The following is an 18961-nucleotide window of genomic DNA, read 5'->3' as shown; positions in this document are numbered from 1 at the left end:
GAGGAGATGCGAGAGAAAGAGAAAAAGATGAGGTGAAGAGGATGAGTGAGAAGAGGGGCGTTCACTGGGAGGTGGAAAGAGGAAAGAGAAGAGAGAGATAGGAGAAGAGGATGTGTGAGGAGAGAGAGAACGACTGCTTCTAATACTAGGGTTTGGGTGATCTTGTTTTATACCCTTTTTTTTTTAATTTGAAAAAGCACTTTTGCGACCGTTATGGCGGTCGTAATGTTGCGACCGTTTCTCAAACGGTCGTAATTTAAAGCATTTTGCGACCGCTACTAACGGTCGTAACAGAATTAATTTAATTTTGAATAAATTTTCACATGAATTTTATTTTTAAAATATATTTCAGTACCTTTGCGACCGTTTTGTAGCCCAAAAACGGTCGCAAATTTGCGACCGCTTTAAAAACGGTCGCAAATATCAATTTTTGCGACCGTTTTGATGACGGTCGTAGAAAAACGGTTGCAATTCGACCGAATTTTAGTAGTGAAAACAATCACAATCATGAATATATTTCATCTTAGACAATGATACATGTCCAAGCCTAGCATGTAGAATATCTAAGCTAGTCTTATTAGCCTTATCTACATCACTTGTTCTAGTTTTACTAGGTAAAGCAAGTAACAACTGATTATTATCAACACTATTGCAGCTTCCTATATTTTTAGTAAAAGCAATACCTTCACTTCCAGCAATATCTCTGATGAAGTAGTATAAACCATTTTCCCTCTGACCATATCCAAGCACTTTCTCACTAGAAGGGTCCTGAAAATAACATCCATGGGCAGTGAAATAAATATGAACTCCAGTCTGATCAATTAATCGACCAATAGACAGCAAATTATGCTTGAAACCATCCACCAACATAACATCATTAAGCACCAAATTCTTATTCAGCTTCACACTTCCAACCATTTTAACAAACTTGTAAGTACCATCAGGCAACACCACTCTAACAGGTTTATCAAGATTTTTCTTAGTGATAAACATGTTTGCATCAAACACCATATGATCACATGCACCAGAATCTACAATCCATAAGTAATTTTCAATAGACTGACTAACAACACATGAAATAGAATCAGTACCTGCAAAATTTGCAAATGTTGATCCTGAGTCATAAGTCTGCTTTCCCTTCATTGTCTTCATCACTTCATGACAGATAGCACTTAACATGTCTGAATCAATTCCACCAGCATTATCAGAATTGCCACCAGAATCAAGAGGTGAATCAGATGTCTCTTGATTTGTATGAACATTTGCAGCCATTCTTTGTCCACCAGACTGCGTACCAGACCCCTTAGAAGCCTTAATTGCATTATACCAATCAAGATACCCATGTATCTTGAAACAAGTATCAACGGTGTGTCCCTTCTCCTTACAATGATCACACTTCTTACTGTATTTTTCTTTCTTCCAATCCTTCTTTTGTCCAAAAGTGTTCTGTCCAGACATATGTAAACCGTTTCTAACCATCCTTTGTGCAGCCATAGCACTACTTTCAGCAATGTGTTCAGTAGAACCACTAACTTCCTTCTGTTTCTCAATCTGTTGAGTAATTGAGAAAGCACGATTGATTGTAGGTAAAGGATCCATGGACAAAATATTAGTTATAGTTGAATCATAACCACTATTAAGTCCAAGAAGAAACTGCATCAATCGATCCTCTCCTTCAAGATTAGCCAATTTCTTAAGAAATTGACAAGTACAACTAGTAAGAGCTCCACAACTACAAGTAGGAAAGGCTCTCAAACTTTGTAATTCATCCCACAGTTTCTTGATTTTTCCATAATAAGCAGTGATACTCAGATTTTCTTGTTTTAAAGCATCAATTTCCTTCTTCAATTGATATATCAGAGGTCCATTAGACTGACCTAATCGCTCATGCAATTCTTTCCATAGTTCAGATGAAGACTCAATGTAAGCAAAATCATCAGCTAATTCAGCACTCATTGAACTCAAAATCCAACTAACAACCATATAATCTGCTCTTTTCCATCTCTGATAATCACTATGAGAAATATCAGGTTCCTTCAAAGATCCAATAATGAATCCATCCTTATTCTTAGCAACTAATGCTCGCCTAACACTTCTACTCCATCTAATAAAATTTGACCAGAAAATTGAACCGCAACCAAAGACGAAGTAGGATTATCAGAATTAGCAATGAAAAGAGGATCAAGATTACCTAAATTTTGCTGACCTCCATTGTTATTGCCAAAAATTCTTCCAGACGCCATTAAAAGAGCTTCAAACTCCAAAAAAAAAAATCAATCGCAATTCCAGAAAAAAAAACGAAGACGATTGCAACAAATCGCCAAAAAAAAACTGAGCTAAATTCAAGATATGCAAGAAGTTTCAACAATCGGAAGAACTTCGCAATCGAATTTCGGAAATCAAACTGGAAATGAAACAGAGTAATCAAATCCAGAAAACACAATTGCGTAGAACCCTATTCTTCGATGAGATTAAGCGCTCTGATACCATATAGAAATGTAAATTGATGAACAAAAGAATATTGAAGAAGAAGAAATATGAGAGAATAAGAGGATGTTTCATTCAAGTAAATTGTAGAAATGAAATGTATATGGTAATAAATGAAGACTAAGCCTATTTATACAATAGTTAGTGAAACTAACTTTCTGACAATATAATAACAATATATAATATCTTATAAAAACTCTAGCTTGATCTTATATGAGTTAATTTTTTAGAAATCAAGATTATTACTTAGTTTCGACTTTAACTAATTAAGATAGCTTACACAATGAAATCAAAGAGAGATAAAATTAAATAAATATATACCAGCTATAGTGAGCATCAGAAATGCTAAGAGAGCAAACTTGGAAGTGGTTGAAATTGATTGCTTAGCCATGCTTATATATACTTCGTATATACTTGTATACAATTACTTGTATTTATTTCTTTAGCACTTAAATTGTGATTTGAGTTGATGGGGATGAAACATTGGAACCCAAAATGTCATCTATATATTACTCATTCTCCAGATCTATACCAAATTTAGATGTTTAATGACACTATTATTTTATTTCCTTCATGTTAAACCATTAGTATATTTTATAAACCTTGCCAAACTCAAAATTAATATTCTATTATATAATAATCTACCTAATATGATTCGATTCAGATGTGATCGGCATCATATCTTCTAGCACCTCACAAAATATCTTCCCAAGTTCCCATGCATGTGCGTTATTATATAGTAGTTTGGTTAATATTTAGTTGCAGCAAAGGAATTTTTATGTATTCGTCCCTTTGTTACAGCTAAAAACAAACTGAGGTAGTATTATTTGCGGGTTTCAACGTTACTAAGCCATTGATATTTAAATAGTCTAATTATATCAATTATTTTGAAATCAAAGGATTAACCGCCAAGAACATTAAAAAGTTGTGTTTATAGGTCAATATCTTTAATTATCAATTAGTGGTACATGGAGGCAGATGTACCATGCGCATGTATGACATCCGTTAAAAAAAAAATAAAAAAAACGGAAAGAATATTATATAGAAATGTAAACAACATTTAGTTTAAGTGAAAAAAACATTTAGTTAAAGTGAAAAAAATATGATATAGAATTGTAAAGAACATTTATCTAAAGTGAAAAGAACATATTGTTAAAATGTAATGAACGTGATAAAAGAACATAAAGAAATATAAAAAAAGAACAAAAAACTATTAATAACCATGAATATGACACTATTATATAAAGAACACACTATTAAATAATATTCTTTATTTCTGTGTTATGTGATTGTCAGTGTAATGTATTTTTATTTGTGACATAATACTCATTGTTTATTGTGAAATGTTCTTTAAATTTTGTTTTTATATTATGGTGGGTGAATATAAATAATGTTAATTACATAATATTATCATGTTCTTTATTCATATTATGGATATTGTTTAGATATACAAAAAAAAACATAAAGGTGGATGTTCTTTGTAAAACAAGTACAGTATATGTTCTTTACAAAACAACTATATGTTCATTCCGCCTTTTATAAAAAATCCGGATGTACCATGCTTGGTACACCCGCCTCCACAAGAAAAATTTCATTTAATTACATTTTAAAAAATAAAAAAAAAATTCTCCTTATTATATATGTTAAAACAAATGTTTAACTTACCATTTTTAAAGCTTTAATATCTCTAAGCTGATTGTTTTTTAAAGTAATTATAATAATCATAGAAACGAAGTAAACGAAAGTACTCATACATACCTTTATTTAAGCAAACGTGCTAAACATCTCTCACATCAAACACAGAGTTACATACTTACATTGATATTCATCACCTTCATAGGTCCTAACATAACTTCACTCACACTACAAATACGAAATAAGCTACCGATCCGAGCACATCATCAACTATAGATCGACATACACATACGAAGCATCGACGTAATCCTGCTTACATTTAATTATTTAACTCGATTTTCGCCTAATTAGTCACCCTTGCTAACGAACCATTGCATTACATACATGAACACCGTACCATTAGAGGCAAGCGCTATCTGGATATTTGATCCGCTGACAAGTAAGTCCCTCGCAACAATTTGGGTTATTTATATCACAATATCCTCGGCTTCGTGTGCATTTCAGTTGACTTTGTTCAATGACCATTGCGAGCTTTGGTTCTTCCGAGTCAAGTTGTTGATTTGCTGCCATTATTGTTTTCTGCGTGTAATAAGCAGCAAGCTGTTCCTTTCCTAGTTCTTGTATTAAGGTTTTCATAACTTCTGGGTTTGTCTCAGTTGTTGATTGCATCCTGCCGAGCGTAGGAGCTGCATACATCATAACAATTAATCATTCATTAATTAACACGGATTCTCAAGAAGCGAAAACCTTAGATCTTAACTCGCTGGATCTTAAAACCATATTAAAATTTCTGCTTGAATTTGGCACCATGTTAAATATTTAGAAATTAAAATTACCTTTAATTTGTCATTAACTAGTTAAGCTAGCTAGCCTACAAAATGAAATCGAAGCTAAAGATAGAGGGGAAAAATAAGTATACCAACGATAGTGAGCATCAGAAATGCCAAGAGAGTCAACTTAAAGTTGGAAGTGGATGAAGTTGATTGCTTTGCCATGCTCTTTTTTTTTTTTTTTTTTTTTTTTTTTTTTTTTTTTTTTTTTTTTTTTTCCTTTAGTTTGATCGATTGATGTGGATGAAGAGTCAATTAGTTGAAACCTAAATGTCATCTATTTATACTACTCATTCTTCACAATGATCGCCGTTATTTGTGCTACCCTAGTACTTCCTCCATTTCTATTTACTTGCAGCACAATCTTGTGGTACACTTTGAGGTTGAGAATTTAAATGTAAACGAAGAAATTATTCAAAATAATCTTTACACATGATCCCTAACTCTACTCTAATCCTCGTATTAAAATTATTTTGATAAAATTGCTCATTTACCTTAACTAATCATCTCATAAAATTACGTGTTTAAAAGGTATGTTGCAAGTAAAAACAAATGGAGGAAAAAAAAAACAAAAGCTTTGCCATCTAAATTTACTGTATATATAGCTCTCCAATCGTTAATGGTGGGAACTTTTTTTTAATTCTCTCTCATTACACTCTCTCTATAGAAAATACATTTGTTGACTTAAGCTTTTATATTCCTAGGCCTCAACCATCAACGTTCGATTCCCATCCACCCCCTTCTTTTAAGTGGAATATTAAGCGCTGGGTATGAGGAGGGTCCATGTTGCATCCACACTTCTAGCCCAAACATGCTCTCGTTGTAGCCCCTTAGCCTTATAAAGTGGACATGACTATCTCTTTTCTTCAATGTGAGATATACATCCCAATAATTCTCTTCACTTTTATAAAAGATACTTCCTCCGTTTTTATTTAGTTGACACCTTTTTCTTTTCACGCTTGCCAACGTACTATTTTGATGATTAATTTCTCTAATTCTCGACATGGATATTAATAAAATATACATTGAGACGATTTAAACAAGATCCCACTTGACTATGTTTTGTTGTAGCTATAAATCACAAATGCTAGTCAAAGTGTAGTTTGTGAATAGTGTATAAGTCAAACGGTGTCAATTAAAAAAAAAAACGGAGGTAGTACTAAATTACTAATTATCAATTACCAATTTTTTTTTTTTTTATAAAAAGCCGTTGTTGTTTTACCGTCACCATAAAAGAACAAATTAAGCTATTAAAGCTTTAATTACTTCTTTTTCTTTTTATTGTATAAAATTTTAAGGTTAAGGTATCCAATGCACATCTTTGACTAAAAGATATATTTAATTAAATTGAATAAAAATTCAAAACATTTTATTATTTGAAATGATTTTCAAATAATCCAACATGATCTCACATAATATAGTTTGGGTTTTTCTACATAATGCCTTTGAGATTTCGGGTTTTCTACGTTGTACCCTTCCATTTGAGGAGTTCCATATAATCCCCCCTCAAATGCAATAGGAGTTCTACATGGTACACCCAAATTAGATGCAATTAGTTACTATTTCATACTTCGTAATTAAAATTCCCCCTATCGTATGTGAAAAGTACAAGTCTGTTTATCAAATAACAAAATTACAAATAAATCAACAACTTTTTATTAAATATGGGCCCATAGTTGTTGATACTATAAAATTGTCTTGTTTTTGTAGATTTGTTTATAGTTTTTCCATTGGTGATAAACTACGGCTTCCTTAGATGTTTATTTTGTACTGCAAAAGTCAATTTTTTTTACCTTATTAAAATAATATTCAATAAAATGAGCACGGCCAGATGTCATTTGGCTCTGTTTCACTTAATATGATAACCGTTTAAGTGATGATTAATCATATTATAGCTATGATTTGTTAGTTTTATAGAACTTGGCAAGCATTAATGGAGGTCAAAGGTATTACCATACAAGACGTAGGGCCTGTTCTCATTAGATTAATTTCAGTTCAGTTATAATAATTTCAGTACAATTCAGTTCAGTTCTAAATATTTTAATATGTATATTTGTATATACACATATATATAATAATAAATAATCAAAGATCATTAATCCGTAGTTAAAAATCACTAATTAATAAGTTTAGTTCAGTTCAACTCTAATAAGTTCAGTTCAGTTCAGTTAAGTTTAGCTCATTTTAGTCAATGAGAACATGCCCGTACTCATCCGGAATCAGGTATTGAAGTACTTACCGGAATTTGGCAAGCATTAATAGTGTCACGTTTGAATAACTCGGTGGCGCGGTGGATACTTAAATTAAACAAGAAAATATCAGGATGATTAAGGTGTTGTTTGGCTGACAGAAAAAAAAATGTGAAAAGTTAAAATTTCTAAGAATTAATTTTTTTTTTTGTGTTGTTTGGTTGCCAAATTAATGGAAAGTAGAAATTTCTAAGAAGTTTCACTTTCCATAAAATGGAGTTTAATTACCTAGGATTAGACCTGGTTATTGGCGGGTCGGACTAGGGTCGAGACAAAGAGGGTCACATTTTATAGGGTCAATAGCGGGTCGGCCAATGCAGGTCGCGGGTCAATAGATGGTCGATAATGGGCGGACCAACAAAATATCAATTAAAATAATTATTGAATAAAGCCATTAATAAGTGTATATGAATACAAATTTATCTACGTAATTATTTTTACATTATTTGTTTTGTTTGTCTATTAAATTGAAAAAAATATTTTGGCCCTATATTAACCCTACCTAATAAGGGCTCTGTCCGTTAAATGCCCTATCCATTAAAAGTCATTTAAGCTTGGCCCTAACCCTATTATCATTGGGCTAGTCTACCCAATAACCAACTCTACCTAGAATAAGTGGAACTTTCCATGAGAATTTTCAATTTCCCTTACCATGGTTAGCCAAAACACAATTTGGCATTTCCAAGGAATTTCAATTACCCGGAAATATAAATTTCCGAGTAATTTGCATTTCTAAGATTCGACCAAACGAGCCCTAAAAATATTTCTCTTCTTCCCTTATATCCATTTTCCTTTCTTTTTTTTACTCCCGTAATCTCTCTTCCATTTTCCTTCTCTCTTTTTTTTTATTTTTTTTTATTTTTTAAAATTTTGTTTTCATATATATGAGCTCAAACAATACAACAAAATTAAACAATACAATTTTTTTTTTTAATTTTTTAATTTTTTTTTTGACAAGAAATTAAACAATATAATTGAAGGAACTTAAGCTATGATTTACTGTAGTAGTAAGAAGATGAACCTTCTCCACCCAGTACCTCGGGATAAGACTTTATATGACTTATATTTCTCTTTAGTTATATACTCCCTCTGTTCCTTTATTAAATGTCTATTTTTAGCATTGATTACTAACATAATAAAGAGAAGTAGACATTTAATTAAAGAAAGGAGGGAGTAAGAAATTTTCCTTCATTCCTTAAAAGTTCTACATCCTATAAAATGGAAAAAATCACTTATATGCAAGCTCATAATCACATAATTGAAATTATTATAACTTTTACTAATATCCAAACAATATTATCCTACTTTGTTTCTATAAAATGGATCTACAAAAACAAACTTCTTGTACGAAATTATTATGATTTCTAAGTTTAATCAAATGACAACGCATTATTTAGAAATTGAGGTATTACTATGTTTAGCTAATTGTTAGAACTTCTAGGCAATTAGCCCAATTCCCAACCTTCTAAAACAGTAAATGATTCCAATATGTTTCAGTTAGCATTAATGATTTCACGTGTTGATGCAGCAGATATAAATATTTCTAATTGAATTCAGTAAATATCATGGTGGGGTGTTTTGATTAGCCATACTAGAGGTTGATATATTACTTAACATTACTTAATATGGAAAATTATTACTATAAATAGATGATACTCGGAGTTATAATTCTTCACTTCAATAGTTCAATATAATCAAAGTAATATTAAAAAAAAAAGAAAAGAAAAGAATGGAGAAGCAATCGATTTCTAAGTTGGCTCTCTTAGCTTTTCTATTGCTCACTATCTCTGGTAATTTCTTTCCCACCTAATTGGTTTTAACTTATTCATTAAATTCTGATTAAGCTAATTATTACTCTACTAGTGATCACTTGAAAATAAATACGGAATATAGTCAATATACATATATCTATCATATATTCATGTACGAGAGTACTTTGTATGTTGAAAACCCTTTGTTCCTATATTGTTGACATATTTGACTTTTTTTCATTATTTATATACTAACTTTAACCACTGTTTATTTAATAAGGAATAAAAACAAATTTTATTATGAAATATAAACATTGTTAATATAAAGTTTTATAATATCAAATTTTTTATTTTTTTTTTATTTTTATTTTTAACTAATAGTACATGTTAATCATACTTCGTATATATCTAAGGTCAAAATAGTGCATTAGCATGTGTACTAATTTTGACTATGTTAATTATTTAATAATGGATGGAGGGAGTATAAGATTAGGTTAAAAGGTTTTACAAAATTCAATTCTAAAATGTACTAACTAATATATACAAATCACGACCCACTACATAACTACTATATACACCTAACAGGCTCTTAACCCCATTCGAATTGTGTTAAATCATGCGACCGTAATAAGTGTATATTCCAAGTGTTGAAAAACGAAGGAAGTAGCATATAATAGAGTAATGTCATCATGGGTACTCGGTATTCTTATATATTTGTGTATTATATTACCCTTGATATACTCTATTATCATGGAGTCAATAATCATTACTCAAGCTTTTTAAGCTAATAACACGACGGCAAAAATTATAATGGCCGTTTCTTAATAATTACGTGCATCACTTCCTTATATAGAAGTACCTCTATTATATATTTATTTTTGACTTCCCTCCCACTAATCTCACTTTTTATTCTTATCATTTCACTCTCCTATCATGGTCTCCAAACATACTCAAATTATCATTTTTTTAAAAATAAAATACACTCTCACTCATCTTTATGTAAACCCTAATTACTCTATTACCTTGATAGTTTGATAATCTATTAACATGGAATCAATCATTACTCACCACTCTTTTGAGCTCAAAATGTCTAAATTTAATTGTCACATTAATAGTTTAGATCATCGAATGATTGGTCCTCACAATATAATTTTAACGATGAAACGAGTAGTATATATGTATGAGTAGCTACTTGACATGATATTATATATGCAAGCCGTCCACCAATTAATTAAAGCAACAATGTTCGTTTATATTTAACTAGCAAGAAAGCTAATAAATTTATCAATGAATGCAGCTCCAACAGCAATGGGAAAATTTCAAGCAGACGGCGGTGTGAGTGATGAGGCAAGGCCTAAAGTCAAAAAGGTTATGATCATTCAAGAGATGATAGAAGAAGGAAATAAGCTGGATGAGCTACATCGTTCTCATCATCAACAACCTAATAACAATGTAAATGCAAATGCTTATCACCAGCAACTCATGACTAGTAGAAACCCTAATGGACTGAAAGAGGCCATGATCGCTTACTCAATCGCGCAACAAATGGGGACACTCCAGTGTATGGCTGCAGGTACTAGAGGCCAGTGTTTCATGAACCTCCAGTGTTGTAATTGGTACTGTGAACTCTTCTTTAACCAACCTTCACTTTGCCATTAAACTCGGATCTTCGATCTTGCACTTGGAAGTGATTACAAAGGACCTAATGTTAAGCTAGTGATCTGATAATGTTTTAGTTGTACTTCAGTTAAGCTCCTGGCCAGGCTGGCCTTGTTCTTTTACTTCTGTTTAGTTCGTGTTGCGTTTAAATTCTGCATATGAATAAAGGTCCTTGTTGTATAATCGGCGAGATCCATCCATTAGTACTCATTCCGCTCTTTTATGTTCTATTTGGCTAATAATCTAGATACATCCACATTTATTTTAAGAATTTTTTTAAAAAGGTGGATAGACGTAAGATAAAATATACTTCGTAGTAAGTTTCAAAGTGATGTTCAAGCTTCGATCACATACATTCAACATATATAAAACATACTACTTACACTCAAAATAAACTACATCTATTATTAAAGGAATATATCAATTAAAAGCTTAAATTGATGATTGAGGCATAAGAACATGTTTTATACTCTATCAAGCCCCCTTACATAACTATATAAGAGCCCGTTGGGTTTGAAGTGTGGATGCAGCATAGGTCTTCCGCATACCTGGCGCAAAACATTCCACGCGGATGAAATTTGAACCCGTGACTTTACTCCGATATCATGTTAATGGACCAACTCAACCAAAAGGTTAAACTGATGGTTGAGGCCCGGGAACATGTTTAATACTCTACCGTCTATCGATCGACACAAGTGCCAAATTTCCCTATGGGAAAAACATATGCACATAAAAGGCCAGGACAACACTCAGCCCAAGTACAAGGGCCTCCTTTTCCCTCGCATTTAAGTGGCTTTTGTTCGACAACCATGGCCAGCTTTGCTTCTTCCAATTCCGTTTTTTTCAAGTAATAAGTAGCAAGTTGTTCCTTTCCTATCTCTTGTAGTAGTATTGCTTTCATAACTTCAGGGTTTGTCTCGGTTGTTAGTTGCGTCGCGCTTAGCATATGAGCTGTATATATACACCATTACAGTACATGTTAATAAGCAATTAATTAAAACAAGTAGTCAATAATATAATTACCAAAGCCAAGAAGCAAAACTATAGAAATGTAAATTGATGAACAAAAGAATATTGAAGAAGAAGAAGTATGAGAGAATAAGAGGATGTTTCATTCAAGTAAATTGTAGAAATGAAATGTATACGGTAATAAATGAAGACTAAGCCTATTTATACAATAGTTAGTGAAACTAACTTTCTGACAATATAATAACAATATATAATATCTTATACTCCCCCTTCAAGCTGGACCTGATCAATGAGTCCAAGCTTGGAACTCAGAACACTATGCCTATTAGAAGCTAAAGGCTTAGTGAGGAGATCTGCCAACTGTTCTTCTGAAGAAACATGCTGAGTGCACAGAAAACCAGCTTCCACTAATTCTCTGACATAATGCATATCTCTCTTTAGGTGCTTAGTCTTCTCATGAAACATAGGATTTTGAGCAAGATGTTCTGCAGAAGTGTTATCACACATCAAAGGAATAGGCAGCCTAGATTGAACTAGCAAATCTTCCAACAAAACATAAACCCATTCAACTTCACTTGATGCAACTGACATACTTATGTATTCAGACTCAGCAGAAGATTTACTGACACTTCTATGCTTCTTAGTTTTCCATGAAATCAAATTAGAACCAAGGAAAACTGTATATGCACTCAAGGATATACTACTAAACTGACATCCACCCCAATCAGCATCACTGTAAGCTGACAAATCTAAGTCTGAGTGTGCTGAATACCATAAACCACAGTTCATTGTTCCTTTCAAATATCTGAGAACATGTAGAGCAGCTCTGAGATGAGGTACCCTTGGAGAGTGCATAAATTGACTCAGGTGCTGTACTGAGTATGATAAATCTGGTCTTGTTATTCCTAGGTATAACAATCTGCCAACAAGTCTTCTGTAAATATCAGGTTCCTTAAGTAACTCACCATGTTCTGTAGAAAGCTTTAAACCAGTAGGCAAAGGAACAGCAGCAACAGAACAATCATCCATCCCAGCATTAAAAATAACATCTTTGATATACTTCCTTTGTGAAAGGAAAATCCCTTCAGAATTCCTAGTGATTTCAATTCCCAGAAAATACTTCAAATCACCAAGATCATTTATAGTAATAGCTCTATCTAAAGCCTTTTTAACACCATCAATCTGAGCAGTAGAAGTTCCAGTTATGAGCATGTCATCCACATACACCAAGATTACTAGGAACTCACCTTCTAAGCTCCTGGTAAACAAAGAATAGTCTTGTTTGGACTGCTGAAAACCAAGATTCTTCAAAAGCTTACTGAGCTCTTTGTTCCATTGTCTGGAAGCTTGTTTCAGGCCATAAATGGACTTTTTCAACTTACATACTTGACCCTTTCTTGCTTTCTTATATCCAGCAGGAGGTACCATATAGACCTCTTCATCTAAGTAACCATGCAGAAATGCATTGTTAACATCTAATTGACATAGAGGCCAATTCTTCACAGTAGAAAGAGAAATAACAATTCTCACAGTAGCAATCTTAGCAACTGGTGAGAAAGTCTGAGTGAAGTCTTGTCCTTCCACTTGTTGATATCCAATAGCTACTACTCTCCCTTTATATCTCTCAATAGTACCATTTGGGTTTAACTTTGTTTTATAAACCCATTTGGATCCTATTGCTTTCTTTCCCTTAGGTAGTTCAGTCAACTCCCAAGTATCATTATCTTCTAATGCCTTTAACTCTTTCTCCATTGCTTCAATCCAATTAGGATCATATTTTGCTTGATTATAGTGTTTAGGCTCAGTAATTTGGGAAGAATTAACAGCAAAAGATTCAGACTGAGATTTTTTGTGGATTATTTTTGTGGGGTAGGTAGGTAATGATAAAATTTTGAAGTTTGGTAGAAGGTTTAACAGGTTTAGATGATGTTCTAACAACAGGAACATCAATATGAGAATGAAAATGAGTAGAGTTTTCTGATTGAGAACTTGACTCAGGATGTTCCTCAAAAGTATTGTCAAAAAATTGATCAATATTATCATATAGATGAGAAGAAGAATCTTCAGTAAAAATATCAACATTCTCAGTAGGAATAACAGCATTAGATTCACTACTGAAAGAGACTATGCTGGGAACAAGGCATTTTTTGTTTATGGCATTTTTATCAGTCTGAAAAGGAAAAACAGTTTTAAAAAATATCACATCTCTAGACACAAAAGTTGTATGTGTATCAAGATCATAAAGCTTGAAAGCTTTTTGACCAAAAGGATATCCAAGAAAGATACATTTTCTTGCTCTTGAGTCAAATTTATCTCTGTTATTGCTCATGTTATAAGCATAACAAAGACATCCCATAATCCTCAGCTCATTGTAAGTAGGAGCCCTTTGAAATAATATCTCATAAGGAGTTTTCAAGTCTAGAATCTTAACAGGAAGCTTGTTTATCAAATGTGTTGCAGTCAAAATACAATCACCCCAGAACTTCTTAGGCAAGTTAGCATGAAACCTAAGAGCTCGAGCAACTTCAAGCAAGTGCCTATGTTTTCTTTCAACCCTAGCATTCTGTTGAGGAGCTTTAGGAACACTTTTATGATGTATTATCCCTTTAGCACCAAACAGATCTAGGCATTGTTCTTTCACTAACTCAATCCCATTATCAGATCTTACAGCCTTAACTTTGTTCTGGAATTGAGTTTCTACCATAGACAGAAAATTGTTCACAGTCTTCAACACTTGCATTTTATTATGCAAAAGAAATGTCCAGGTGACTCTACTATGGTCATCTAGAATTGTAAGGAAATAAGAAGCTCCATTTAAAGCATGAACTCTATAGGGACCCCACAAATCAATGTGAATCAAATCATATACAGCATCAGCTCTACTTGTGCTCACATGAAAAGGCAGCTTGTGTTGTTTTGCATGAAAACAAACTCCACAATTATATTCCTTAAGACCAGAACAATCACAATCATGAATATATTTCATCTTAGACAATGATACATGTCCAATCCTAGCATGTAGAATATCTAAGCTAGTCTTATTAGCCTTATCTACATCACTTGTTCCAGTTTTACTAGGTAAAGCAAGTAACAACTGATTATTATCAACACTATTGCAGCTTCCTATATTTTTAGTAAAAGCAATACCTTCATCTCCAGCAATATCTCTGATGAAGTAGTATAAACCATTTTCCCTCTGACCATATCCAAGCACTTTCTCACTAGAAGGGTCCTGAAAATAACATCCATGGGCAGTGAAATAAATATGAACTCCAGTCTGATCAATTAATCGACCAATAGACAGCAAATTATGCTTGAAACCATCCACCAACATAACATCATTAAGCACCAAATTCTTATTCAGCTTCACACTTCCAACCATTTTAACAAACTTGTAAGTACCATCAGGCAACACCACTCTAACAGGTCTTATCAAGATTTCTCTTAATGATAAACATGTTTGCATCAAACACGATATGATCACATGCACCAGAATCTACAATCCATAAGCAATTTTCAATAGACTGACTAACAACACATGAAATAGAATCAGTACCTGCAAAATTTGCAAATGTTGATCCTGAGTCATAAGTCTGCTTTCCCTTCATTGTCTTCATCACTTCCTGACAGATAGCACTTAACATGTCTGAATCAATTCCACCAGCATTATCAGAATTGCCACCAGAATCAAGAGGTGAATCAGATGTCTCTTGATTTGTATGAACATTTGCAGCCATTCTTTGTCCACCAGACTGCGTACCAGACCCCTTAGAAGCCTTAATTTCATTATACCAATCAAGATACCCATGTATCTTGAAACAAGTATCAACGGTGTGTCCCTTCTCCTTACAATGATCACACTTCTTTCTGTATTTTTCTTTCTTCCAATCCTTCTTTTGTCCAAAAGTGTTCCGTCCAGACCTATGTAAACCGTTTCTAACCATCCTTTGTGCAGCCATAGCACTACTTTCAGCAATGTGTTCAGTAGAACCACTAACTTCCTTCTGTTTCTCAATCTGTTGAGTAATTGAGAAAGCACGATTGATTGTAGGTAAAGGATCCATGGACAAAATATTAGTTATAGTTGAATCACAACCACTATTAAGTCCAAGAAGAAACTCATCAATCGATCCTCTCCTTCAAGATCAGCCAATTTCTTAAGAAATTGACAAGTACAACTAGTAAGAGCTCCACAACTACAAGTAGGAAAGGCTCTCAAACTCTGTAATTCATCCCACAGTTTCTTGATTTTGCCATAATAAGCAATGATACTCAGATTTTCTTGTTTTAAAGCATCAATTTCCTTCTTCAATTGATATATCAGAGGTCCATTAGACTGACCAAATCGCTCATGCAATTCTTTCCATAGTTCAGATGAAGACTCAATGTAAGCAAAATCATCAGCTAATTCAACACTAGCAAAATCATCAGCTAATTCAGCACTCATTGAACTCAAAATCCAACTAACAACCATATAATCTGCTCTTTTCCATCTCTGATAATCACTATGAGAAATATCAGGTTCCTTCAAAGATCCAGTAATGAATCCATCCTTATTCTTAGCAACTAATGCTCGCCTAACACTTCTACTCCATCTAATAAAATTTTGACCAGAAAATTGAACCGCAACCAAAGACGAAGTAGGATTATCAGAATTAGCAATGAAAAGAGGATCAAGATTACCTAAATTTTGCTGACCTCCATTGTTATCGCCAAAAATTCTTCCAGACGCCATTAAAAGAGCTTCAAACACCAAAAAAAAAAAATCAATCGCAATTCCAGAAAAAAAAAAACGAAGACGATTGCAACAAATCGCCAAAAAAAAAAAACTGAGCTAAATTCAAGATATGCAAGAAGTTTCAACAATCGGAAGAACTTCGCAATCGAATTTCGGAAATCAAACTGGAAATGAAACAGAGTAATCAAATCCAGAAAACACAATTGCGTAGAACCCTATTCTTCGATGAGATTAAGCGCTCTGATACCATATAGAAATGTAAATTGATGAACAAAAGAATATTGAAGAAGAAGAAATATGAGAGAATAAGAGGATGTTTCATTCAAGTAAATTGTAGAAATGAAATGTATATGGTAATAAATGAAGACTAAGCCTATTTATACAATAGTTAGTGAAACTAACTTTCTGACAATATAATAACAATATATAATATCTTATAAAAACTCTAGCTTGATCTTATATGAGTTAATTTTTTAGAAATCAAGATTATTACTTAGTTTCGACTTTAACTAATTAAGATAGCTTACACAATGAAATCAAAGAGAGATAAAATTAAATAAATATATACCAGCTATAGTGAGCATCAGAAATGCTAAGAGAGCAAACTTGGAAGTGGTTGAAATTGATTGCTTAGCCATGCTTATATATACTTCGTATATACTTGTATACAATTACTTGTATTTATTTCTTTGGCACTTAAATTGTGATTTGAGTTGATGGGGATGAAACATTGGAACCCAAAATGTCATCTATATATTACTCATTCTCCAGATCTATACCAAATTTAGATGTTTAATGACACTATTATTTTATTTCCTTCATGTTAAACCATTAGTATATTTTATAAACCTTGCCAAACTCAAAATTAATATTCTATTATATAATAATCTACCTAATATGATTCGATTCAGATGTGATCGGCATCATATCTTCTAGCACCTCACAAAATATCTTCCCAAGTTCCCATGCATGTGCGTTATTATATACTAGTTTGGTTAATATTTAGTTGCAGGAAAGGAATTTTTATGTATTGCAAATAATATCGTCCTTTTGTTACAACTAAAAAGAAACTGAGGTAGTATTATTTGCGGGTTTCAACGTTACTTAGCCATTGATATTTAAATAGTCTAATTATATCAATTATTTTGAAATCAAAGGATTAACCGCCAAGAACATTAAAAAGTTGTGTTTATAGGTCAATATCTTTAATTATCAATTAGTGGTTCATGGAGGCAGATGTACCATGCGCATGCATGACATCCGTTAAAAAAAATAAAAAAAATGGAAAGAATATTATATAGAAATGTAAACAACATTTAGTTTAAGTGAAAAAAACATTTAGTTAAAGTGAAAAAAATATGGTATAGAATTGTAAAGAACATATATCTAAAGTGAAAAGAACATATTGTTAAAATGTAATGAACGTGATAAAAGAACATAAAGAAATATAAAAAAAGAACAAAAAACTATTAATAACCATGAATATGACACTATTATATAAAGAACACACTATTAAATAATATTCTTTATTTCTGTGTTATGTGATTGTCAGTGTAATGTATTTTTATTTGTGACATAATACTCATTGTTTATTGTGAAATGTTCTTTAAATTTTGTTTTTATATTATGGTGGGTGAATATAAATAATGTTAATTACATAATATTATCATGTTCTTTATTCATATTATGGATATTGTTTAGATATACAAAAAAAAAAACATAAAGGTGGATGTTCTTTGTAAAACAAGTACAGTATATGTTCTTTACAAAACAACTATATGTTTGTTCCGCCTTTTATAAAAAAATCCGGATGTATCATGCTTGGTACATCCGCCTCCACAAGAAAAATTTCATTTAATTACATTTTAAAAAATAAAAAAAAATTCTCCTTATTATATATGTTAAAACAAATGTTTAACTTACCATTTTTAAAGCTTTTATCAATTACCAATTTTTTTTTTTTAATAAAAAGCCGTTGTTGTTTTACCGTCACCATAAAAGAACAAATTAAGCTATTAAAGCTTTAATTACTTCTTTTTCTTTTTATTGTATAAAATTTTAAGGTTAAGGTATCCAATGCACATCTTTGACTAAAAGATATATTTAATTAAATTGAATAAAAATTCAAAACATTTTATTATTTGAAATGATTTTCAAATAATCCAACATGATCTCACATAATATAGTTTGGGTTTTTCTACATAATGCCTTTGAGATTTCGGGTTTTCTACGTTGTACCCTTCCATTTGAGGAGTTCCATATAATCCCCCCTCAAATGCAATAGGAGTTCTACATGGTACACCCAAATTAGATGCAATTAGTTACTATTTCGTACTTCGTAATTAAAATTCCCCCTATCGTATGTGAAAAGTACAAGTCTGTTTATCAAATAACAAAATTACAAATAAATCAACAACTTTTTATTAAATATGGGCCCATAGTTGTTGATACTATAAAATTGTCTTGTTTTTGTAGATTTGTTTATAGTTTTTCCATTGGTGATAAACTACGGCTTCCTTAGATGTTTATTTTGTACTGCAAAAGTCAATTCTTTTTACCTTATTAAAATAATATTCAATAAAATGAGCACGGCCAGATGTCATTTGGCTCTGTTTCACTTAATATGATAATCGTTTAAGTGAT

At 32.1% G+C, this 18961-nt stretch overlaps 2 protein-coding genes across 2 annotated transcripts; both read right to left on the bottom strand.

Annotated features, from left to right (window-relative positions):
• Window positions 1-483: 483 nt before the first annotated feature.
• Window positions 484-5117, bottom strand: LOC145578269 (uncharacterized). The gene is made up of 4 exons (XM_081635621.1): window positions 5042-5117; window positions 4645-4808; window positions 4507-4538; window positions 484-2104 (listed from the first exon to the last, which is right to left on the bottom strand). Exons 1-4 carry the CDS (start codon window positions 5115-5117, stop codon window positions 484-486), a joined length of 1893 nt encoding a protein of 630 aa, XP_081491747.1.
• A 10541-nt stretch (window positions 5118-15658) lies between these two features.
• On the bottom strand, window positions 15659-16315 carry LOC145578267 (uncharacterized). The gene has a single exon (XM_081635620.1). It carries the CDS (start codon window positions 16313-16315, stop codon window positions 15659-15661), a length of 657 nt encoding a protein of 218 aa, XP_081491746.1.
• Window positions 16316-18961: the final 2646 nt, after the last annotated feature.

This window comes from Chenopodium album, chromosome 14 (assembly GCF_948465745.1).
Source record: "Chenopodium album chromosome 14, dcCheAlbu1.1, whole genome shotgun sequence".
Taxonomy (NCBI): Eukaryota; Viridiplantae; Streptophyta; class Magnoliopsida; order Caryophyllales; family Amaranthaceae; genus Chenopodium; species Chenopodium album.
This window is presented reverse-complemented; position numbering and strand designations above follow the sequence as displayed.